This window comes from Balaenoptera musculus, chromosome 9 (genome assembly GCF_009873245.2).
Source record: "Balaenoptera musculus isolate JJ_BM4_2016_0621 chromosome 9, mBalMus1.pri.v3, whole genome shotgun sequence".
NCBI lineage: Eukaryota > Metazoa > Chordata > Mammalia > Artiodactyla > Balaenopteridae > Balaenoptera > Balaenoptera musculus.
Window position 1 is genome coordinate 30951171 of NC_045793.1, and position 26007 is coordinate 30977177.

At 36.8% G+C, this 26007-nt stretch overlaps 1 protein-coding gene across 1 annotated transcript in view; it reads right to left on the reverse strand.

Annotated features, from left to right (window-relative positions):
• KCND2 (potassium voltage-gated channel subfamily D member 2) overlaps positions 1-25458 on the reverse strand; it is a 464958-nt gene extending 439500 nt beyond the window's left edge. Inside the window, exon 1 of the mRNA XM_036864420.1 lies at positions 23176-25458. Coding sequence (XP_036720315.1) covers positions 23176-24290 — 1115 coding nt within the window. The 5' untranslated portion in view covers positions 24291-25458. The remainder of the gene's footprint in view (positions 1-23175) is intronic.
• Between the last annotated feature and the right edge of the window lie 549 nt (positions 25459-26007).

A 26007-nucleotide genomic window follows, 5' to 3' on the forward strand; every position in this document is an offset into this window, starting at 1 on the left:
TATTCAGTATCCTCGGGGAATTGGTTCCAAGACCCCGGTGGATACCAAAATCCAAGAATGCTCAAGTCCCTTATATAAAATGGCATAGTACAGTCAGATGTGGAACCCATGGATATGAAAGCCTGACTGTAATGCCTTTTCTGAGTTTTCAAGGACAAGTATTTAATGATCTGATCTTTAACCTCTAAAACCTCTTATTCCAAAAAAGTAAATAGCAGCTCTATTTGGAAATGCAATTCTCAACTTCTGTGGGAAAAGATCCCCAATTTTATTGTTTCATAATCCACAGAGGAAGACTAGCTGTGTTTTTCACAATTATAGGTGAGTCTCTTCATAGATCTCTGGGAATAAACTTCATCTACTCTTTCTCAAAAACTATAGTATCTTCTTTTATGAAGTAATTGCTTCATTTCTCCCTGCTATAATCTAGGGAAATTTTATTGCCAAAAGACAGCTCTCAAGTCATTTTGACTTGTAATATACATCTTCCATCTTTTCTTTATAACATGTGTTTGCCAAACAATGTAAAATATATTAGCAACAGAACTTTGAATTGTTACCTGTTGTTACCTGTTAAATTGTTGTTACCTTTGTTACCTGTGTTACAGGTAACACAGGTAACAAAGTGTATTGTAAAGGATGGTAATGAGGAGTCTGAGGTTCTAATATCTTGTTTTTATTTCTACTCTATCTCTGCTTCTAAACAGCTTGTAAAGATCACTTCACCTTTGTGCATCTCATTTTTCTCATATGTAAAATGAGAGCATTAGATGAGGTAACCTCTAAAATCTACTCAAGCTCTCCAAATATATGATTTATTCTGATAAACTGTCTATGGTCCTGGGATGGTTTCTGGTTAAAAGACATCCCATATTTCTTAGTTCAGAAATATGCTTTTAAATACAGTTTGTGCATGAGTTCTAACAAGAAGATGTTATATTCTCTGGTAGAATAAAATTAATAAGCTGTTTTTATATCACTCTTTTAGATCCAAACATTTCAACTATACATAAAACATTTAAGACCCTTTGTAATATCATGCTTAGTGTATTAATTAATATTATTTAAAGTGCATAGAATATGCAATAATTCATTTTATTACAGTAATAATATAGCTAGATAAGTTGTTAGAGAGAACTGGTTTGAACATATAGGAAGTCTTCACTAGTGATACTGGTTATTGCAGGTAAATTAACTAGGTAAATAGTTCTCTGTATTATATACATCATATATATAAATATATAAGATAGAAAGAATCTAACACCAACATGTCGAAATACTAGCTTGTGTGTAGTTTGTTCTAACTTCTAACAAGTAAATTAAAGCCATATTTAGCGATGAAACAAGTAATGCAGGAATACGGAAATTATACATACAATTCTAGCAAACATGCATTTTAGTAAGAAATAGTCATCTAGTTACCTGTTTCAGTTTGCCCTGTTCCCTTATTCAAGTAAGCACTGGGGAGGTTATGCAAAATATGATGGCAGCACAGTTTCTGTCATTTTTGTTGATTAATTAATATACTTTCAATTTATAGTCTCTATTCGAATCTTAGCTTATACAAATGCTGCCTTTATGTGCAAAACTCAAGCAAAATTTCTAAGTTGGAAAACTCATATTCTATCGCCAGCAAAGATAACATTGGAATAATATAATTTCAGAGGTTGCCAAATTTTATTCCTCTGAAGAAACTGAGCTGCCATGGAATTAGAGCCAACATGGTGGCAGTTTTTGTAGTTCTTATTTATAAAGAAAGTAAGTGATTCCAGGATTTAATAAATTGGCAGAAATCATTCTAACATTTCATTAAGCTCAGAAACAACTACGGCAGCAGAAAAAAACCCATTAAAGCCTGTTTAAGCTTTTGGATGGTAATGCACCCCCAAAATAAGGAGCTCTTTGGTAAATGTGGCGGGAGAAACTCAATGTTCATTTGATGACTAATTCTGCTTCATTGCTTTACTAAGCAGATAATAATGCAGTGGCTGTAGCATTTTTATGTTTACTGCTCAGAAGCAGATATTTCCAGATCTTGCCTAGAAGTGAAAGAGTGGCATCGATCACGTAAAAATGGGAATGTTTATAATAACAATACTTGCCTCAGAAGCTTGCTGTAAGGATTCAATGAGTTAATTAATATAAAACACAAGAGCATTGGCTCCGTAGTTAATACTATAGAAGCTTAAGTTATTGTTTGTTATGTGTTATTGTGTGATTGTTATATGCAATTCTTCATGTCCAATGGAGATATTTCTTCAGATTCTTATTGGCTATCCAAGGGGACATTATAACTTTTGTGGGGCCTTCCTCCCTTAAAAAATTAAAAATGATATTTTACAACTGTGTTTGTATAAATATGAATACATTAATATTAAATATTAAAAATTTTTTACCTAAAAGTTCATTTTTTCCTGTTACTTTAAAAGTAAGTAAACCATTCTCATGGACCCTCAAAAAGTAATGTGGGCCATAGAAACTGTGCTTAATGTGAAGTTCACTTGTGGATATCAGAAGCTTAGTGAACTTGGAGTATACCGGGGAGAATAGTTCTTAGCTGTTAAGTTCCTGGATGATAATGAAGACTTTCATTTAACCATAATTAATCTGTTTTGTTAAATTTGTGAGAATATTTCACAATGCATCAGTCACTATACAAATAACTTAATCAAAAAGAAAATATAATCTTAGCAGATGTTCACCACTCAGTGTTTTTTTTTTCTGAGTAATATCCATGTTCATTATATATTTTAAAGATAAACAATATGCTTCAGATAATTTCAAAATGAAAACAACCTATACCAGTATTCTTAAATAGCAATCCAAATGCTCTTAGTTTATTCTCTAAGTTTTTCTGCCAATTCATCATCAGAATGCAAATCCAGTACTCAAGGATATTATATGAATTTATGATTCCTTGTTGTGGAAACACCATTTAGTTATTTTACTTGTTGGTTGTGAGGAGTTCATTATGAGTTTTATCACTTGCCTCTTATTTTCTGGACAAAATACAATGGAATTATAAAATTATAAATGTCCTACTAACATGCATTAGTCCATTCTAAGTTAATTCAACCTAGTGAAGTGAATCTTTTCCAAACTGTTCTAAAAGAAGTTTGTCACTTATACTTATACTTGTCACTTATCAAGTATATCTTTATTAGGGCCTGGATCTTTCTTAATGCCAACTTTGCTGCAACAGAAAACCAGTTCTGGATTTTCATTTGCAGAGCTTTGTATATATCATAGTTCTAGTATGTGCCAAAATAATTGTCTCTTTCTACAATAAGGCAGGAAAGTCATCTATTGACTGTCAATACTTCAGCATTAATCTTCAAAAGGAAATCTTACTACTGGAACCTAAATGTTTCATCTCTTCTGTCAAAAACCCCTGGATGAGCTACCTCACAGGGAGACAAGGTCATATCAGGCCTGGAATTGCCTACGGAAACTACTACGAAATCTCTCGAAAGACATCTAATATAAGGACTTTGCCCGCTTTTTTCCTTTTCTTCTTCTTACTATATGGAATGCAGATGTGATATCTAGAGCTCAATTAACCACCTTGACCGTAAGGTAGAAGCCATGTGTTGAACTTGGTAGAGAACCTGATAAAAGAAGCCTGTGTCTCTGATGAAGAAATGGCCAAAACAGCTCTGGAATACTGACTTCATTTATTTAAGAAATAAAGAAATGTCTCTCTTGTTTAAGCCATTTTAATTTCAGGTTTTCTGTTACTCATAGCTAAATCTAAGTCTAAACTACATTAAGTGTGGTGTTTAAAAATGAGTGAATATTAATGAAATAACAAGATAGTGAAAACCTCAGATATCCAGGAGAATTTTCTCATGCAAGTTTATCTCTCTCTCTCTCTCTCTCTCACACACACACACAGAAGGACAAAAGTGTAAAAGCTATGACAGTCTCCGTATCAAACTCTTAACTCACTGATTGTAACTCATTTATTTACTTTTGTTTATGAATGGCATTTGCCTATTTCTTTTACTGACAGTACAAAGTATTACTAAGAAAACAAGATGAAACAGAACCAAACAGTAATAACAAGTAAGGCTAAACGATATATGTTGCATTAACCAGCGAATCTGTCCTCAACATTTTTACTTGGATCAAGAGCCAGTAGCCATATCAGACATAGCTTAAGAGCTATACTTTCTAATAGCAGTGCTCAATTATTATTACTGTGCATGAGCAGAATAAAACTGGATCTTAATCCTCTGTGTGTTTTCTCCAAGATTAGGTTTTGAGAGAAACATTCCCTACTTTGCTCTGACATATATTGTTTTGAATTCATCAAAGCAGAAATGAAAAGAAATGCTTAAATCAACATCCTTCTCTCAGAAAACTTTTTTGTGCTGGTTCTCAACACTTATTTTTAGAGTTTATTAGCAGGAGCACCAGAAATGTATGGCTGGATAAGGAAGTACTCTCAATCATCCATCATCTGAATCACATTGAATATTCAATTTAAAATCACGAACTCATCAATCACTAAATAGCTAGACTGAAAAGTATCAGTGGCCAGAAAGTTTTAGTCAGTGGACTGGTATAGTTCATATTTCCAGTTGTTCTCAATGTGAAAACTTATTTTTGTTTTCGACAACATCGTAGCACAGTGGCATGGTAGAGGTGTTCCAGTTAAATGAGTTTCCCTTTTTGGTGATTGTTCTAATTTTACAATAAAATTACCTAGGGAGAAGACAGTCCTTGTAGAAGCCTGTGACACCTGTGTATAGAGACCTTTTTATGATGTGCTTGCCTTTCTAAATTAATACCTCAATTATACATCTTTAGTAATACAAAAGTTTACTAGCCACACAGTTAAAATATAGTAACTAGAATTGCTCTACACGACAAGGTGTACTAGCCACGTGTGACTTATTAAATTTTAAATAATTAATATTAAATAATATTAAAAATGCAATTCCTCAGTCACCCTAGCCACAATGCATGTGCTCAACAGACACACTTGGCTAGTGGCTACTCTTTTGAATAAAAAAGATATAGAACATTTCCACCATCACAGAAAGTTCTACTGGACAACACTGAACTAGGTTTTCGTGTATCAACACACTTTGAAAGAGTATTAATTTAAAAATGTTTACTCAACAGAACAAATTTAGAAAATACAAAAAGAAAAATGTCCAAAAGATTTCAGTTAGAGGCCAGGAGGCTTGAAACTCCATGAGAAATGATAGCTATTCATAAAATAGCCATGACTAGAAATGTTTAAAAAAATAAAGTTTCTGAAAAATAAGATTAATGTAGAGAAGCTATTTAAAAATAATCTGATTTAAAAGAGGCATCATGGAAATATAAATGTCAAGTAAGAGCGTTCAACTAATAAAAACAATGGAATCAGTCTCCTTATCATATCAAAGTTATAATTCTTTAAAAACCAATAGCTTAAAAAATTCTTAGAAAATAATTGCTAACTGGATGGAAGGTTTAGTGTTTGGGAATTCTAATTGTTCTTTCTTGGCTCTTTGTAATGATGTCTCTTTTCCAGCTCTGGCTCTGGTTTCTTCTAACCTAGCCAGAAGATCCAAAGACTACTTCAAATGTTTGATTCTTCATTTCTCTAAGTATTGGAAAACTGCTTCTCTCAGGAACTATGTATAGTACAGTATCGCATTTAAAGTATTCTTCCAGGGCTTCCCTGGTGGCACAGTGGTTGAGAATCTGCCTGCCAATGCAGGGGACACAGGTTCGAGCCCTGGTCTGGGAAGATCCCACATGCCGCGGAGCAACTGGGCCCGTGAGCCACAATTACTGAGCCTGCGCGTCTGGAGCCTGTGCTCCGCAACAAGAGAGGCCACGACAGTGAGAGGCCCGTGCACCGTGATGAAGAGTGGCCTCCACTTGCTGCAACTAGAGAAAGCCCTCGCACAGAAACGAAGACCCAACACAGCCATAAATAAATAAATTTTTTAAAAAAAGTATTCTTCCAAATTTATATGATGAGCACCACCCAGATAATTAGGATGACTATAAAGAATTCACTCAGACTACTTCACTATGGACTAAAAGAGGCTTTTTCAAAAAAATAATTAATATTCCCATATGATCACACTAAAGGCACATACTCAGTTCTGCTTTTCTAAAAGTGAAGGATAATATGGAGCTAGTTATTAGGATGAAGTGTTTCTCAGGAGAATTACCTGAAATCAGGAATCCACTTTTAAGAGATTAAATTGAAATAGAGATTTCCTTTCTCCACGGTCCTAAGAATTAAACTTGATGAGATCCAGCACTTTGAAACTTTTTGAAAATTTTGTGGGACAAAAGTCACCACATTTGAAGTATGACCTCAAACACTTCAGATGGAAGAAAACGGTTTGTTTTAAACACAGCTTTCAAGAATTGGAAGAAATATCAACTTCAGATGCAACAATTACACTTCTTAATACTGTACACGAATACCATCCTGACCTGCCAAAAGAATACTGAATGACTATAGATAAATTATCCAGCCCTAGAAGAGTTATGCCAACCTTTTCAATGTGTGAAAAACAGAATTCAGTCTTTAGTACTGCACATTAAAAAGAAGTCCAATTGTTTTAGGTTATACTTGAGTATTCAGTGTTTACCTCAAAAATTTCCATGAACTCTCAATGTAGGGAGTCCAGCCCAATTGTTGTGAATTCTTCCTTGGGGAGCAGTTTATAGCCACTCTAAAGCATTGAGAGTATCCCGACCCAAAAGTCAAGACTGTATAAAGGTGCTTGCTAGCAGGGATTTTGGAGTCAGGATGCCTGCACTTGAATCCTAACTTTCCCACATTTGGACTCTTGAGTTTGTACTAACTCATCTGCAAAATATTGATAGAAGTTGCAAATTTCTATAAAGTTATGGTACGACAAAAACTAGAGGATCCGTGTAAAACCATTAGCACAATTACTAATACATAGTAAATACTGAACACATAATATCTAATATTTGTATTACTGCTAAAATACCCTACTTAGACCTTTGCTTTTGTTATTCCCTCCATCTGGAATGATCTTCCTATTCTCATCCTCATTTCTTTTAAGAGCCCATACTCAACCTTAAATAGTTCATTCAAGACTCACTATCAGCAAGCCCTCTATGAGACTCCCAGCTAGATAAGGTGTCCCTCTCCAAGGCTCCTATAATTCCCTGGCATAACTTTATTACTGTACCCTTCACATTGTAATGTGCGTGTGTGTGTGAGTGTGTGTGTGTGTGTGTATTGTGAAAGAGAGAGACTACACTACGGCATATGCCTTCAAGGCAGAAACTATGCCTCATTCATCTTTGTAACCCTAACACTTAGCAAGAGCATGCCCAGAGTAGGCATTCAAATATTTGCTGAATAAATGAAAGAATAGAATCTTGATATTTTCTAATAGCTACTGAAACAGAACATTTTAATATTCTTGCAGCTAAAGCTGAACTAAACTGATGTTTTATTGAGTTTGCTTCCTTGTTTTCAATATGAATTCTTAGTGCTACATATTGAAAATCATTATCACCAAGCTGAGATAATTTCTCTTTATAAACAGTATACTGCATATTTTAATCAAAACCAACATAAAAATCAGCAAAATAATGTATTCAATGCCCAGAGTGTTAGATCAAATTAAGTTAGATACAGTTCCTGACCTCTAAAAGTTTTTAATAGAAGAGAGAAAGTACAAGATAAATAAACATAGATGCCTCTCAAATATATTTTGTATGTATGTATGTGTAACTATCTATGTACATAGCTACAATATACATAACAGAAATGTAGAGAAGTTAAATGCATAATAACAGGCCAGAGTGTTTACCTAACAAGCATATTTTCCTTGGAAATCTTCACCACATTAATGATTTTTATAAATTTTTCATCATAGGAATGGCTTTCAGTCAAGTCCTAATTAATTTTTAGTAAACTATGAAACCATTCTAAGATGCTCATTATAACCTAAATGTATGTTGTCTCTAAATTTTAAGTTACATGAAAATGTCTTTATAAATATATACTTTGTAATCATACCTTTTTATTTTTTAAGGCACTAATAATCTAGTGATTTTATAAATGAGAGATAACGTAATAAGTTACTTCCAGGAAGAAAAAAGAGATTAAGATTGTTGAAAATATTGTTTGTCCATTTATCAAGTGTAAGCTGACATCATTTTCTGACTTAATATATGTTCATTACCGCTGACATAACATACTAATAAGCAAGTCAGATGACAGTCTACAACTAACTTCTTGTAGCCAATATAAAGTCTATTTCTAAAGTAGTGACACAATCAATCCTCTGCTGTACTGAATGTATATTTTATCCAGTCATGTATCATTTCAAAGATGCTTGGATAACTTCAAACAGAAGATGTTAGAAAACATCCTAGAGGTTTTGTTCCCTCTGCAATAAGATAAAATAAATAAGGCTCCACAACCTGCCCGCCTTTTCACTAAACTATTTTAGAATGACTGTGTTAAGGATTGTGTTTCGTCTTGAGTGACTTCAATTAGGAATGGTGCAAATCACAAACAACACCTGCTAGAACAGTCTATTATAATAGTCTTTGTAAATACACTTCAAGAGCAGGAAATCTAGTTTTGTCATTGCTGGTCTTGACACACTTTGAACCAAGCCTTTTTCTACAGCATTTCTGCCTCTAGAAAAGCAGTTTACAGTCCTACTACTAGTTACTTGACAAATATAAATAATTTCTAGACTTATGTGTTTCTGAGGATAGTGTACATGTTTTGGAGACAGAACTAATCAATTCTTTCTAAGTCACATTTTGTTTACCTGTGAAATAAAAGTAAAGCCTATATGGCAGAATCACATGTTATAAGAAACAATGTATGTAAAGCAGAGCTTAGTGTAGTGCCTGACCCAGGGTAATTACTCATTAAATGAGAGCTTCTGTCATAATGATGATGATGATCATCATCATCTCCATTTTTTATGTCATGGAATTAATCTGATCAAATAAGGAGGAACAGGAAAGCTGCATGTCTGACCCTTTTCCTCTCTCCATCCCAGTTGTCTTAATAGGCTCATTATTAATGATCTTCCTAGGGAGTGATGGGAAAAATCATCAGAAACCTGAATGAACCTCAGCCTCTGGTCAAACAGAACCAGACTAGCCCGTGGGTGCTAGAACAATTCAATTAGGATTTTTAATATACTCTCTCCTTCTCTTCTCCCTTCCCTACTGGATTTTAAATGTCTGTTTGCACTGGGTAGATGCTTTCAGGTACAATGATATGGATAAACACTTCCATTGATGAGAAGGACTCCTATATAGCTTTTCCAGAAGAACATTGTCTATTGTGTGTTCTGTTTCATTTTTATAATACAATTAAACAGACGCATGGAGAAATCTGAGCCATGTAGCTAGGTAACATTCAAACAATGTATTTTTATTAGCTCACAGAATGAAATTTAGCAAGGATTTAAAAAATCTGATAGAATTTATGCTCAAGTAGTAAACAGTATAAGGAAAGAGAAGAAAGAAAGGTTTTATAGCACTTCAAGTAAAAAGACCTGTTATTTTACCACAAGATCGATAGAAGTCATGGCATTTAGGCCCTATTCAGAGATACACAGTATTAGTGTCACTGTAGGTCATGACCTCAATGTACTTTCTTCCAGTCAGATCAACTTCAGATATCTGAGATCAAGGCAATGAGGGGAGTCCAGAAATCACACTACATGACAAAGTTTGAATGACTTAAGAAAGTCACCCCAGCAGAGAAAAGCCTAAGGAGGGACATGATATCTCTCTTCAAGTACAGCCCCGGAAAAGATGTGAAAGAGAAAACATATTCTGTTCAGTCTCTAAAACCTAACCTGGATAAACGGGTGATAGAGAAAGGTGTTCCATGTCAGCTCAATTTTTTAAAACTTGATAAAAACGTGAATTGTGCTGCCTTAAACTTCCAATTACACAGAATATTAAAAAAAGTTCATAGAAGGCCATATAAATATAGAGAATATATTAGAAAGAGGGGCTTTCAACTGGTAGAAGTTTGAGCCAGGTGATCTACAAGAAGTTTTTAGTCTCAAGATTCTATGATTCTAAGAATATAAAGAACTACTGTTTGAAAAATCTCACTTAAATGTCTATATCTGTGAACATGTTACTGAATTTATGTAAGTCTCATGGAATATGATGGCTTAAACAAATAACATGAAATCAAATGGGATTTGGATACCGCTGCAAATAAGTAACAGTTAATTAGAACAAAGGGAGCAAAAGAACTAAGAAAATTGAGAGGTAATATTTAAATTAATTGCTTTCTTATCATAGAAATGGGTCTTTCAAAATATAGAACACTTAAAAGACATTTAATATATTTCAGTGTACTTATCTCTGAATCAACATATTTATATTAAAGAGCAAATATTATAATATTTTCAATGGTAATACTAAACTGTTTATAAATTGATGTTTATTGAACATCAATTGATGTTATAAATTATTAAATGATGGCATCATTTAAAACTACAATGGATATAGGCAATCTTAAACCATTTGGAAAAAAGCAAATACCAATGATATTTTACCAACAGAAAAATTAAGAGAAAACCAACAGCTATAGAAACCAACTCAAAAGTTAGCTTACATGCATCCTAGCCATTCTTTCCTGTTTACTAGGACAGGCTTCAAAGGAGGAAAGGAGGCCGTGATAGGAGAATAACCCTGTTCAAATATCCTTGTAATTTCATATGCTCCACAGTCTCTAACATGACTACAAGAATTGATGGTTGACTCTTGTTCTTTCCAACCCAGGCAAACCATCACTCATTTCAGAGCATTAAAAAGTTCCTCACACATCTTATACAGTGCAAACACAAATATATCTTTAAACTGCATCCAGGCTCTGTAGAGAGCCAGTGAGAAGAGCCAGGATTTAAAATTCCAGTTCTGCATAGAAATTATTCTCTCATACTTATATCTTTTCTTCATAGTGCCAAGCATATATTGTCTGGCACATAGGGATAGTCAATAAATTGAGTTAAATGAAATCTGGATTCTATGTTTATTTGCTAGCTTTTGCATATGACTGTGCATTTGCTTTTCTGTTTCTCTGGGCATCATATATTTTTCTGTTAAACAGTAATGTTCCAGCATGTTCAACTGGATGCAACAGCTGATGTACATCAATTTCATAGATTATTAATAAATACCAATGCTAAGGTGATGGTGAGAGACAGTTACAGAGAACAATATTATAGAGAGGTAAAGTCATACGTCATGTATCACAGATTATTTAGGGTGCTCAAGTGTTAAGACCATAAAACAAGATTCAAATGTCATCTAATTCAATCTCTATTCCATCCTCCTGCTAGAATTGTTTCTCTAATTTCACAAATATGAATAGAATTTTTTTGCATTCAGAAAGACATTTTTAATTTACTTTCATTTATTCCAAGGATATTTATTGATCACTTATGAGGGTCAAAACACATGAGAAAAGCAAAAACACAAATATGAGGACAAATATAACTTATAAGTGAAGGGACTATTATTTGTGTTACAATAATTACTTTCAAATTCATTCAGGGCAGAATTTATTAAGATTTAAAACGTGACAAGTGATTCCAGATTTTTGTTCAGTCAACATTTGACAGATATTTGAGTGCCAAAGGAATCTATGCACTGTGCCCAGAATACACTCTGCATTTTTCTGCCACTGAGACTGCTTATGCCAGGTAAGGAAACCCTCCTCTATGCCCCACCATGGCTGACATCACTAATTGGCCATGCCATCCATTACTGGTGACCCTAGACATGCCTGAAAATTCTTCTCATCAGTCACACAGGAAACATCTAAATTCTAATGGAGTTAGCATACAAGAAAAAAAAATATACATATACACTTCCATAGCTCTTAGTATATGGGATAGTGAGTAATGTGCTAGCTAGACAATAGTCTATGTCTAATGGTTTTGCATTAGATTTGGAAATATTCTCTAAATGGCCATTTCTTATGCTGATTGTCTATAAAAAGCCAAGGCCATAACATTTCCTGATGGCATAAATCTGGAAATTTTTGTTGAAGCTCAGAAGAATGGCCCAGGATAGATATGTATAGCTATGAGCCAACAGCACAGGGATGAGAGAAATAATACAGAAATGTAGAGGATTTCTTCAGAAGGTTAAGGAAGGTGAATAAGGATTTGGAGAACAGTTTTACAGAGGAATAAAATCAGCATGTCAAAACTCTAGACATTTATTTCATGTGTAATTTTTTAATGTATGTTGAGCTGAAGACTTTGCATCTGTGGGAATTTTATTTCTGTATGCAGATATTTGTGTGTCAGAGAATGTGTGTAGCTGAGAGAGAAGTACCTAGAAAGTATTATGAGTGATATAAGTACCTAAAGTGGGTTGGACACTTAACTCTACAGTAAAAAGGAAAAAAAAAAATCTTTATTCAGCATCCATGATCCACAAAGCAATGTTCTAGGCATTGTTATAAAACCTGCAGGGGAGATTTCAACTAAAGTCTGAGGTTCTTTAAAGAGAGAACTTTTGTCAGCGGGCATATTAAGGCACCTTAAACACAACAAGGCTACAGGTAGAGCATTTTAGATCCATGGATTGTTTTTCTTAATTGGTTCCTAGGGATACTGCAAATAAACAGAATACAATGTGAGCTTAGAAACAAATTATTAAAAATAAATTGCATGTGTAGCTCTTCAATAAAACAGATTTTTCTAAATCAACTAAAACAAAAGTGAACAAAAATTATAGACCCAATTAAAATATATTCTGGATTAAAAATTTTAAATCCATTTTTTAAAAGATTTCAGATTTCAATAGCAGGTCAGAACTTTGAAGCACGGTGTGAGTGGTATTTGGCTGATGTTTCTGTCTGGCTCCAATCTTTGGTAGAAGCCTAAGGTTCCTTTACTGGGATACCTGATCAGGATCATGAATTTTTGTTGAAAATTCTCTGATATTCTCCTAGAGGAACTTCATATCCAAATTCAGACTTGTTTCTCAAACATGTTCTATTGTTTTTGGTTCCAGCTTCCTATTTTAACTAAAAGAATTTGCTTGATTTTTTTAAATAACAGTTCTAGCTGTTTGAACTAAAACATGTTTCTAAAGGAGAGGCCGTATTTTGGTTTCTTTGCTCCCATTTTATTTAATAATTATTTAACTTATTTTCATTGATCATTCTTGACAATGGGAATGAAAATGTGCCAAAGCAAGAAGGACAGCCCATGCATGGTATGAAAAAATATCACTGCTATGTCTATGGAGGTGGTGCCTGCCAGAAAGTATGGGCCCAATAAATCTAGACTCTTCCTTGCCCTATTATAAGTCAGATTATCTCCTTACACACACATTCATTCATTCATTCATATTCTCCCTCCCTCTCCTTCCCTCCTTCCCTTTTTCTCTCTCCCCACATATATTTTGTTCAGCAAAAGTGGCATTACAGAGGGTTGATAAGACTGTCTTTCCTATTTATCTGACTTGGAATAAACCTGCATCATCTAACTAATCTCACTTCAAACCAAGATTTCGAAATGTCATAGCAGGTCTCTTGATCTTGACACTAAGAGACATTTAAGTTTCCATGAGATTACATTTATCAGAACTTTTATGATTGAATCATAACTTTTGACCAAAAGTTTCCTCCTTTTACCAAAGTTAATAACCAGAAATCCTGTAGCCACAGCTAATCAGACAGCATCCTCCAAGGCAGGAAGTGAATTTCAATTCCTGGCCATAGGAATCTTCAATCAACCTTTCCCAAGACCCTTCTCTTTACACCTAGACCTCATGGGAAAAGGTTCATTACATACTTCCCTATATTTACCAGGAAAGACTACGAAGTCATTTTGGACAGGCTAGCAGCCATGAAAAGCCAATTAAAAAGCTCAACATCAAATCAGCCATTCTGTGGATTTTTACACAAAACTTCCCTTATGCTCAATTATAATCTAAGAATGCACTAGTAATTTGTTTTCTATCTTTAGGTCCTCCACAGTTGAAATCCCTAACATGTGATTAAAAATTTTCCTCTTTGAAAAGTAAATCCTTTTGAATCAATTTTCTGCTTATATAGAAAAAAAAAAAAAAAGAGGAAAAAGAGAAAAAAATATACTCTAAGAAAATTCTGGTCTCATGAGATTTAGATTGACTTTACACTGGGTGCTGTCTTGGCTTCTCATAAGCTCTTCCCTAACTCACAGACCCCGATCTAAGACTCCATATTCCTTATGTTCATTATGATCAGTTGGCCAGTTAGCTACTGCCCCCACTGAGGAAAGCTCAGCCCACCCATGCCTGACAGTTTAGGAAATCAGTAAGTTTAAAAGCTCACAATCCCAAACTCCCGAAAGGAAGCAGTTGTATCGTCTTTATTCTACTTGCTCTACAGAACAGTAGTACTAATGTCCATTATCCACAACACCTTGTTCCTTGGCACAAGATAGGATAGGGCTTTTGCAAAAAAGAATCCGTTTATCACCTACACTGAAGATTACTGAATTTCTATCTATCTTCCTACATATATATTCATTAGGTAATATTAAAAACTAGCACTTTTGCTACTTCGTCTATATCGTTGTTTTGGTTTTGGTTTTGGTTTTTTTTTCATCTCCAGCTCTAGTTTTTATTGTCCCCTCACAGGTCTCTCTTAATGCAAATTCCACAGCCCAAATCCCAGCCAGAAGGAATGACAAATAATTAAGGACAAAAGGTGAAAATAATAATTCACATGAGACTATATGATGAACTTTGCATACTTACGAATATATGCCAACTATTTGTTAGCAAGGAAATGGAATAAAGCTCTTCAGACCAATGAAAAGTTAGTTTTCTCTTAAGAAAGAAAGGTGGAATATGTATATAATGCATAAGGGATGTCGAGTACTTGCCATAGGAGGCCAGTACAATAAACATACAAGTACCAAAGTGTCATTTTTCAGTGTTCCCTTATTTACAGACAAATTACAAAATTATATAGAAATTAAACCCACTTGCATATTAGAAATGCACTTCAATTCACCCATGGATCCAAGAGTCATTGTTTTAAACAGTGTATTTTAACCTCCTTTCAAAATATTACCAGCTCAAGGTCAAAAATATTCCCAGATTAGAATACTAGAGCTATCCTCAACATACATTCTCCCAGATCACTGGAAATTTTAAGAATCACTGGTTCTTAAAATTCTATGAGAGAAGTGAAAGTGCAGTTTTCATGGTTCCCTCCTCCAGACATTATTTCAATTGTTTTAGGTGACTGCTAAGGATCTACATTTTTGTAAGTGTCCCAGGTGGTCCTAATTCTGATGGTCTTCCATCCACACTAAGAAACATCACCCAGAATTTTCTAAACTCTACAGATGAATCTTGTAATACAGAAACTATATCCCATCCCTACCATGCTCCCAACTCTCTAATGTCTCCCTATTATGTCTCAAATGAAACCAAAGATCTTTACTATGGTCTGCAATGTCCTACATCATCTCATCCCTTTCAGACAGTATTTGCTACTAAGCCCCTCCCCTGCTTTACTTCAATTACAGTGGCCTTAGGGAGAATACACCTTGCGGTCTTGGTACTTCTTTTCTCTCTTCTTCTAAACTCTTCATCCAGATATTCACAGGACTCCCTTCATCCCTTCAGAAAGCCATCAGCTCAAATATTCCCCTAGGAAAGGCTTGGTCTGTCCCCTATACAAAATAGCACACTTTTTCTTACCCTGACTTATTTTATTAATAGCACCCATCACTGCCTGGAATTACATATCTGTGTTCACTTTCTGCCTCTCCTACTAGAATACACAGTTCTTAAGGTCTGGAAGTTGGCAGTTATGCTTACTGCCGTGGTCAGTGACAGGTAGTAAGTGATCAACAAAAGTCTGTTAAATGGAATTGAACGCGATGAGTCACATTTTGATTTCCTGAGAGCATAAGTTACTGGTAAGACTTTGGGTTTCCCAAAGCACTATTACTGGTATTCTTAAAAGTGAGGAAAGTGAGGAAGATGGAAGAATCAGGCCCACATAAGAGCAAAAAAGACAAGACCTTCTACTTTTAGAGCAAAACCTTCCCATTCTATCTGACATTATTTCAACTGTCTTCCTACTCTTACGTTATTTTTTTCTCATTATTAACTTCTGATAACTCACTCCCTATTCTCCGCACACTTTTTATGATTATGATCTTCTTTACATAACAGACTTGTCAAAACTTCCAATGCAAAATGGATTGCACCATGCCAGGATATGTATCTACATGTATATTTACATTTTGTTAAACTGCCTTTTAATCGCTTAGAATGAAAACTTCTTCCTGAACAGAGAATACATTTATCTCATGTGTCATTTACAGACAATAGTTCTCTATTTTTAAACAATTCCATTCTATGCATAAATGAGTGCACCTGAATAAAGGAAAAAAGTGCCAATTTGTGTTTACTGGGTAAGAAAGAGAACACCTTTCTAGTGACTGTCACCCAGGTATCTTTTTGACCCATGTGTCGCTTGGGCTACTCATATTTAGATAGGGGACTGAACTTGAAAGAGAAGGCAGTATATTTCTGTGCAGATTCACTTACATTATAACATATCTCCATATGCTTCCCAGAGGTACCTGCAATTTACCCAGCCTTCACCAGAAAGCAAACTGATTAAGGAAATAGCCATCGACAGCCATTAATTCTAACCTTTGCAGAGAAGAATGAGTTACAGCGCTCCCTAGTTAAAAGAGAAAAATAAAAAGGATGGATTGTAGTACATTCAAAGACAAAGTGTTCAAATAAAAAAAAAAAAACTTGAAATTTGTTAACATTGAACAAAGCATGTGATTAGATGAGTCGATTCTTGCTAATGTTGAGATGGCACCGGTCCAGGGCTAAGGAGCTCTCCATGGTGTGCATGTATCATCTCACAGCATGATCGGCAACACAGTAACCAGGTAATAAGTCTCCAAAAGGTATAGACCCAAACCTCAAAAACCTTTCAATGTAGTTAGGCAGGCAAGAAGTAAAACCATAAATTATATAAAAAATAGCACTTACTAATGTCAAGTGTAATTCCAACTATAGAAGATGTAGGCTTGGGAGGTTGAGAAGGCTTCATGGACAAGGTCAGTGTAAAGGCTGGCTTTCAAAGCAGAAAACTAAAGGGCAAAAAAATCCAATGGAATCTACTAATGCAAGGAGATATGCAAATGTACACAGAAATGTAGAGACGGTGTTTCACCCTGGGTTTCTTTTCAATACCAGATCATACCCCACACCGTCAAATCTAGCTGCTGAAGTTAGTGGGAGAACAATGCCTATTTCTATATATATACTCAGGCTCGGAAAACAATATAAGACATATGGAGAGTAGGGAAAAAAAAGAGTGAAATCATTCTTACAGCTCTGCAGGAAGAATCATACCTCCTTTTCAGGGAAAGTTCTTTTCACCTTTCCCCTTCTTTCCATGAAAGAGAAGTTAAATTGTACAGTTTTTAACAATCTACAGGCCAACTCCTTTATAGATAATTCAGACAAAATAACTGATTTATTTTCTTCTCCATCAGGCCAGGTAAAATTTCACCATTAAGTAGTTTTCCCCCAAATGGCCTAAGAGTTCACCAGATGAGAAACACAGGATTGCGTTATATCAACTGGGCACCTCATGATAAACTCCAGTACTGTATGAATAAATGCAGAGCTAGCAGTGATACTGAGGGATGTGGAAAGAGTGAGTCACAGAGAGTAGAACTAGGAGAGAAATGCATTAAAATAATAGAATAAAGAACATATTTATTCCTTTCTTAACCCTGAACGCCCACAGTAACCCCCAGCTAATTATTACTGCACATTTCTAGATAATGTTTTAAGGTCTTCAGGGGAAAAAAAGAGTAAAAAATTGAAATTTCAAAAAGTACTACTGATATTTAATTGTGTAACTATGAGCAGGCCAAAAATAATCGTGTTCGTGTAAAATGATGGATTTTAAATAGACAACAGCTAAGTTTCCTTCCACCAGGAATTCAGAAATTAGGGAATAAGAAATTTGAACTTCATTAACTCATTTTCAAAGATGAGTATAATTGGGAGGAAAGTTTAGACAAATATAAAATACATGATATCAGAATTAAATGAAGTAATTATACAAATAAAATATATATAAGACCAAGTCTATCTGTACTCTAAAGGGAAATCCTGAAAAGAAAACAAAAAAGTCCTAACAGACCCACTGAAAATTAGAAACCGGTCCCTTTTCTAGGATGCCGTGCCAAGAGAACACATCTCATCTCTTCCTGACATACCTCTGTCTTTCAACCAAGCAAATGCTTATAGAAAAAGACATAGAAAGCTGGGTGAATACACACTTTCAAAAAATACATATGTCACGTCAAATATTATCTCTAATTCAAATGGTGACTAAAACAAAATGAAGACACTTAAGATTTGGTTCCCTGTAATGCTAAAAGAGGAATACATATCACATTTTCTACATCTCTTTAAAAGTTCATTTTCAGCTCTCATCAATTAACACGCTCTATAAAGAACTTTGTAAAAAATGTGGTATAGTATGTCAAAATAAAAATGGATGTTACTCGGGGCTTCCCTGGTGGCGCAGTGGTTAGGAATCCGCCTGCCAGTGCAGGGGACATGGGTTCGTGCCCCGGTCCGGGAAGATCCCACATGCCGCGGAGCGGCTGGGCCCGTGAGCCACAATTACTGAGCCTGCGCGTCTGGAGCCTGTGCTCCGCAACAAGAGAGGCTGCGATAGTGAGAGGCCCGCGCACCGCGATGAAGAGTGGCCCCCGCTTGCCGCAACTGGAGAGAGTCCTCGCACAGAAGCGAAGACCCAACACAGCCATAAATAAATAAATAAATTAATTAATTAATTAATTTAAAAAAAAAAAAAAAAATGGATGTTACTCATAGTATGGCTCTTCACCCAAAAGATAAATTTTGGTCCCCCCGCCGCCCCCCAGCCCGGCACCTTGTGAAGATGTATTTGATTAACACGTTAGCAATATTCATGCATAGATGCTGGCACAGGAGAAACTATAATTCCACCCACTTTCAGTATTGCTGGGTAAACCAGAAGTCTCTACATAAATGATTCCACAAGATACACTCCCAACATTTCCTAAAGCTATGTAGTCAGAATAGTGACGAATAGAAGGAAGATATTTCAAAGTTTCTTCTTCTTTTTAATAATATATACTTTATAACATGCACTATATAAAATATATAACATATACAACACAGTTAATATATGTATATGTTGTATGGGATATATAGCATATTTGTATGTTATATGAAATAGAACATATATGACATACATATGACATATTTTATATAAATATATAATCCCCCTACAATTATGCCATTCTAAAAAGACGAATTTTCCTCATACATTGTTAGGAAAATTACAATAAAAGTATTTTGCTTTTTTGTTTCTTAAAATAGCAATTTACGAATTATATTAAAATTAAGAATATTATAGATTTAGTTTTGATAGTCTTATAAATAGACAACTACACTAAGTTTTCTAGGAGCATAGCTGTAATTCTACCATATTTGTTTCTGATGAAGGTACACTATAAATGAAATTTTTGTTTTCCCAGGTTTGCAGGGAAACCAAGAATGCAGGTATTGCCTAAAATAATAGCTCCCCAAATATTTAATGTGCCACCTGGTACCTCTTCTAATTCACAAGTCATGAGCCTAAGGTTCAATGGTAAACTGAAGCTAAATATATGTTTGTAAAATCGTTTTTGATTACGGGTGAACATTTGGAAATTTCCTAAATTTGACACCATTTAAGTACTACCACCTAAATGAAAAATAACAACAGGATGTTACTGCCCAGAGGTCATTAAGACAAAAGAGGAGTTCCAGGTTCTTATTCTCCCAAGGCAATTTAAGGTAGTAACTAGAGGTTACATTGCAGAAAAGAGGGAGGCGGGGAGTAAAAGGGTCATCAGGGCCCAGTGCAGGTCAAGTATGCTCAGAAAGAAAGGATTGAATGGAGGAAGAAATATACAGGGCCACCCAATTTAAACATTGTTTTAAAAAAACCTTTCTGACATTCTTTCATTGATTTTTAAAATTGTGCTCTTGATGTTTCATACTTTAATTAATAGGAAATGGGTAGGCTTCAAATTATATTTTAAAGCATTCACTTTACTAGCAAATCAAATAATTACTTATGTAATGAGCATGGTTAAAATATGGAATAATGATATATTTGCTATTTCAGGGAGCACAGAAATGATTAGATGAATACACAGTAGACCCACTCACTTCTTCAGACCGAAAAACCAACTGAATATTGTCTAAAATGACCTGAGAGGTAGCAGGTAATTCTGCCAGTCGTCCTGAACTACAAAATTCTTGGCTCTTTCTTTTCACGTAGATAATGTTTGTATGAGCTGGAACTTTCAAAAACCACTGTCTACGATTGCATTTTCACTTCTATTATCATTAATTGATGAATATTAGCTCCATTGAAAATAACAGCCACATAAAAAAAGTTCATTGACTGTAATGGGAAATTCCTGGTTATCTATCGGACATGGATTGATTTTAGCTTCAACTACTGAGTATTTTCCAAAAAGTTTGTATCTTACACTTCATTGTATAAGACTACAGTGTAAAAAATAAATTCAAGCAATGGCTTTTGTTAATACTTTCTATTCTTAAATAAAGCTGTTGAGTCACAATGCAACCAAAGTTAAGACACCAAAAAGGCAGGATTTTTTTTAAAAATCTATTTTTTCAGAAAAGTGTAATACATTTAAAATAATTTTGATGAGAAACAGAAGACATTTTTTGAGAAAACTTTGCTATATTATAAAGCATATGTTTTGTTAAATGTTCATATATATTCTCCAATAAATGGGTTGTATCTTGATTGCAACAACATTTCTACATCTTTAAAGCATGACTGCTATATTACCAGGATCATTAATTACCTTAATTTCCTGAAAATTAAAATTTTCATCTATAGTGGAACTTAAGTCTTAGAAGTAACTCCCATTTTGCTTCCAAGTTCTGAGAAAGTGTGTGTATTTAATTTTTCTTACATACTAACATTCAGAACACGTGAACTAAAACCATTTCATAGATTTTACTCAGGTACTGTGATTTAGTTTCTTAATTCATTTCAAAAAGTAGATGCTTCTAAGCATTTTATTTATATAATAAAAATTGTCATCAGTGGTTAACAATTCCTCATCTTTTCCTGAAAACAAAACTAAATTTCAAAATAAAATAAAAATTTGAAAGTCATTTCAGAAAACAAGTTTTAAAATAATACTAACTTCTCAAGTCTAGAATAGAAATTTCTAGCCAGATGAAATTAGCATCTCATCAACATTCATTATAATAATACTTAAATTCAATCAGATAGAGGGTATATAGTATTAAAATGACTTACTGATACTTCATGAAAAACACTGTCACAGACACCTAATTTTTTAAAATATATTTCCTTTTAATACTTCTTCTTTCATTTCCTCTTAACATAGAGTCCTCTTTTTATTCATAGGTACTTCTAATTTGAAGTCCTGATAGTGATTTACACTATCCAACTGTCCTTAATAAAGACTTCAAATGACATAAAGACAACAAGACACAAACCTCTTGGTTACAACTAAGCACCTGCACTGCTAAGGTATTCTGCATCTTCTTCAAAATGTGTCACAAAATTACCAACAGGATAAAAGGGAAATATAAGCAGTAGGTTATAGAATTTTCATTGATTCATTTTTGAAAATCCACCAGTAGGCCTTCAAAAATATGTGAGACTAAATCAAAATCATAAGGCATTATATTTTACTTTAACATAATTTCTTGACTTAGCCCAAAATTCTTCACATATAAAATATTCCATTAGTTAGCCATAGGACAACATGAGAATTCTGTTCAACACAATATGTCTAATAAAATTAAGTTGACTTTAACCACGTTGTCATTTAAAGAAGGCAATTAAATTAGGCTGAAACACAAAATTTTAAAAGCAGCCTTGGGAATAACTTTTTTTCTTACAGCCATTACCAAATCCTATTGAACTGATTAACTATGCAAGAAAAGCAGCATAAAGCTGAAGAAAGGGCAGTAACATCACTACTTGGCTTATCTAAGAACTCATAAAAGTAAAAGGCTCTTACCATTTTATTTTACTATATACTCTAATATATAAATGCTGCTACTTTTCTGCAGTTTTTACATTATTAATAATGTCATATCTTTCTTCAATCATCTAAAAATCTTAATTCTAGCTTAAATTTTGTCCCTTTGGTGGCAAAACACCATTACCACCAAATAAAATAATGAAGAAAAGAATTCTAAAAGGAAATTAGGGCCCAAAATTCTCTAATGCAACCAGCCCTTGGTGACCATCAATCTCATCAGATACTGCTCCGCCCTCTATGTGTATTTAATGAATATGGGCCCATTGCCTGATGGGATCTGTAGTTTCTTAAAAAAACGTGTGGATAAGAGTCATTTGCTTCTTTATTTGAAACTATGAACGTAGAAACAAATATGTTGCAAATATCATTCCGCTGCATTTTGTAGAGTTGATCAGTTTCAGCCCTGATATTCTAAAACACTGCATAACTTATCAGCCATAATGAAAATGCATATATATGAATATGTGCATACATATTACAAAATCCTTTGATAATATCTATAATCTATGTCTTAAAATGCTGTAAAATGAGAATTATGGTTCTTAGAGGGAAAATGCATGCCAGAAGTATTCATATGAAAATAATACTTCAAATATACATGGAAACTTTTCAGTTCAATACACTGAAGCACTTTCTAGGCATTTCAAGATACAGCGTGTATTTTCATACCTTTACTTGGACACAAGTTTTGTCTTTTTCATTGTCATTATATTTTTATGTATTCATACATATAATATTGATGATCTTTATATTCAGGAATTCCTAAATTTCTTTCTGTATCACTTTCAGGCATCAATACTTAACACTGGCCAGCAACTCCCTAAATACTTCAATCACTATATCATACTCATTTCATAGATCAAAAGAGTTCTTCAAAACCATTTAGATAATATTTTCCTGAACCCATTTAAGAAAGAGAAAGATTATTTGCTCTGAATAAGTATATAACTTTAAGGGGTGCACAACCACCACATACATATTCCACCTCCACCCCACTTCCCTTGATGGCACCTACCCTAGTGTTGTCATGGTGACGATGGTGTACCAGAAGGCAGCAGGGATGCTGGTGAACTTGCTGGCGGAAGACCCCTTCTCTGCGTAGAACATAACCGTAGCGAAGATGATGATAGCCATGGTGAGCGAGAAGAGCAAGAAGCCCAATTCAGAGGCACAACTCTTCAGTGTGTACCCCAGGATGCGCAGGCCTTGAGAGTGGCGGGAAAACTTAAAGATCCGGAAGACCCGGAAGACGCGGAGTGTGACAAAGGCTCCACTGACATCCTCATTGTCTGTCATCACCAGCCCAATGTAATAAGGCAGGATGGCCACCACGTCGATGATACTCATGACGCTACGCACAAAACGGTAACGACTAGGAGCTGCTGCCAGGCGAAGCAAGTACTCAACGGTGAAGATCATGACGCAGGCTGTATCCAAGCAAAAGAAGGCCACGGCGTACCGCTCCCCACAGGGCAGTTCTTTAATGTGACCTGGACTGGACCCACATGGCACTGTTTCTACCACATTAGCGATGACTGAGACGGCAATGAAGAACCCGGTAACATAGTAGAACACCAGGGCCATTGTGCTGGTGTGGGGGTTCTCAAAAGCCCGCCAGACCCTCTGCCGAGCCGTCATAGTGGGCAGCGCGCTCTCGCCGTTGTTGTCGGTATCAGCATCGTCCTGAAGACGCTCCGCGTTCTCTCGCCGGCGATCCTTGTACTCCTCATAACAGCAGTCGCCAATAATTTCTGGGATGAGGCCAAAGAAGGCTAATTCTTCATCATAAGCGGAGATGCACTCATGGCGAGGGTAGTGGAGTTTCCCAGTGCGGTAGAAATTCAGGATGTGGCGGAAGATATCTGGGTCACGGTCAAAAAAATACTGCTGAGTCTCTGGATGGTAGAAAAAGTCCCTCTCCGAACTGCCCAGCAGAGTGTCTGGGTACCGTTCCAGGGTGTCCTGCCATGTCTGGAAACGAGTGCCACTCACATTCAGCACAATTAGAGCATCCTGAGTCCTTTTCCTCTCCTGCCTCGGGGGAGCTGGCATGGGCCCCGAGGCCACAGGCATCCAGCCAATGGCCGCTGCCCTTGCAAAGGGTAGCCACGCTGCTACCCCCGCCGCCATGGTTCCTTCAAGTGCAGGCCAGAAGGGCAATGGAGTCTCTACAATGGGTCACTCAGAGTAGCCACAATCACCCACTTCCCCCGTCAAACAACTACTACTGAGAAACGTGGTCCAGAGGTATCAGCCTTATTCCAAGGTAGGGCTCCTGGTGAAGTCACAGTTCTCAGAAGGGCAGGTTTCCCTCAAAGACAAGGTATTTGGAGTAAAGGGGGGGAAAATACAATGTCCTAACAATCACACCCCACAAAACCTAACCAAACCTCTTCCTGCAGTCGGACCAGGCTAGCCCTGGCACAAATAAGTACACAGGTGACTTTAGATGCCGCAATTTCTTCAAACAGGTGTCTTTGATTTCTCCCTTAACACAGTCTGGAGTATGTGTCGTGTAGGATAGAGGAGACGAAGGACAGACACTCAGTGGTATTCTTTTGAAGAATTAGGGAACCCTTCCACCTTCCCTTTCAGCTCTTTCAAACCTTCCCTTTCCAAGTGGCCCTTCCCGCCAAAGGAATCTCAAGAAGGAGACCTGTTGTTGTAGCTTCCGAGGTGCGGTCACAGCCGCTGCCCCACGTCTCTTTGGGAGTCCGGTCGCCACCTCTACTCCTCGGGACGTATTTGTAGAGACGGAAGTGCTGTGCGTTGGACGCGGCTAGAGGGCATTAATATAGATCCTCCCCACCACGTCTACGAGCACCCGCCGTGTCTGCCAAAAGCATATGCCCAATTTCCCCTTCACTCTCTTGTCAAGTTCACCTCAGGTGCAGTGTGACAGTTACAGAGCCCGGGAGCTTGCCGCCGCCACTGCAGCCGCGGCAGCAACATCTGCTTCCGCGCAGAACGCGCCTCGGCCGCGGTACATACCTGGCGAAGTGCGCGCCGGGGCTGAGTTGCGGAGACTTTCTCCTCGCGGTGCACCCGGAACGGGAAAAGCTGAGGAAGCAGCTCGCGAGCAGCCGAATCCGATGCGCCGAGGAAGGATAAATAAAGCTCAAGCGAGCTCTTCTTCCCCTTCCCCCATTCCTCCGTGCCTCCCTCCTCCTTTTCACCTTCCAAAAGCCAGGCGCAGGCGAGCCGAGCAGCAGCAACAAGTTCAAAAGGTGCGGGGGAGTCGAGAACGGAGGGGACTAGCTCCTGCCAACTTACTGCGCCGCGGCGGTTGCCGGGGCCCGAGCGGCGCGGTGCGGCGCGGCGGGGCGGCGGGGCTGCGGGGCGGCCGGGCGGGCGGCGGCGGCGGCGGCGGCGCGGCGGGGCCCGGGTCGGCGCGGGCAAACGCCGGAGCGCGGAGGCAAGAGGCGCTCGGCAGCGCGGGGGCGCGGGAGGGCTGCTCGCTGCTTCCCCGCCAGTGGGTGGTCCTGCATCTCCCCGGGCTCCCCGCTCCGCTCTTGCTCGTGCGATCAATAAATAAGGAGAAAATAAATAAATAACCGCGCGCAAGCCCCGCCACGCAGGTTATGCAAGGCGTCTCCTGCCTTTCCCTCGACTTGACCTTTCTCCGCCCCCGCCCCCTCGGGCTCCTCTCGCTCCACCCCAGCCACGCACCAGCCCCGGCGCAAAATGTCAGCGAGGGAGAGCATCCAGGTGGATCTGCTGGGGAGGAGTGCGAGCCTCGTTGAACAAAGGGAAGCTTCACGCGCTTGGCTGCGGTGGTTTGGTGGAGGAGAGGAGGAAGGGGACCGATGCCTTGCTTCTGCCTCCCTTCTGCCTCCCTGGGTCCCGG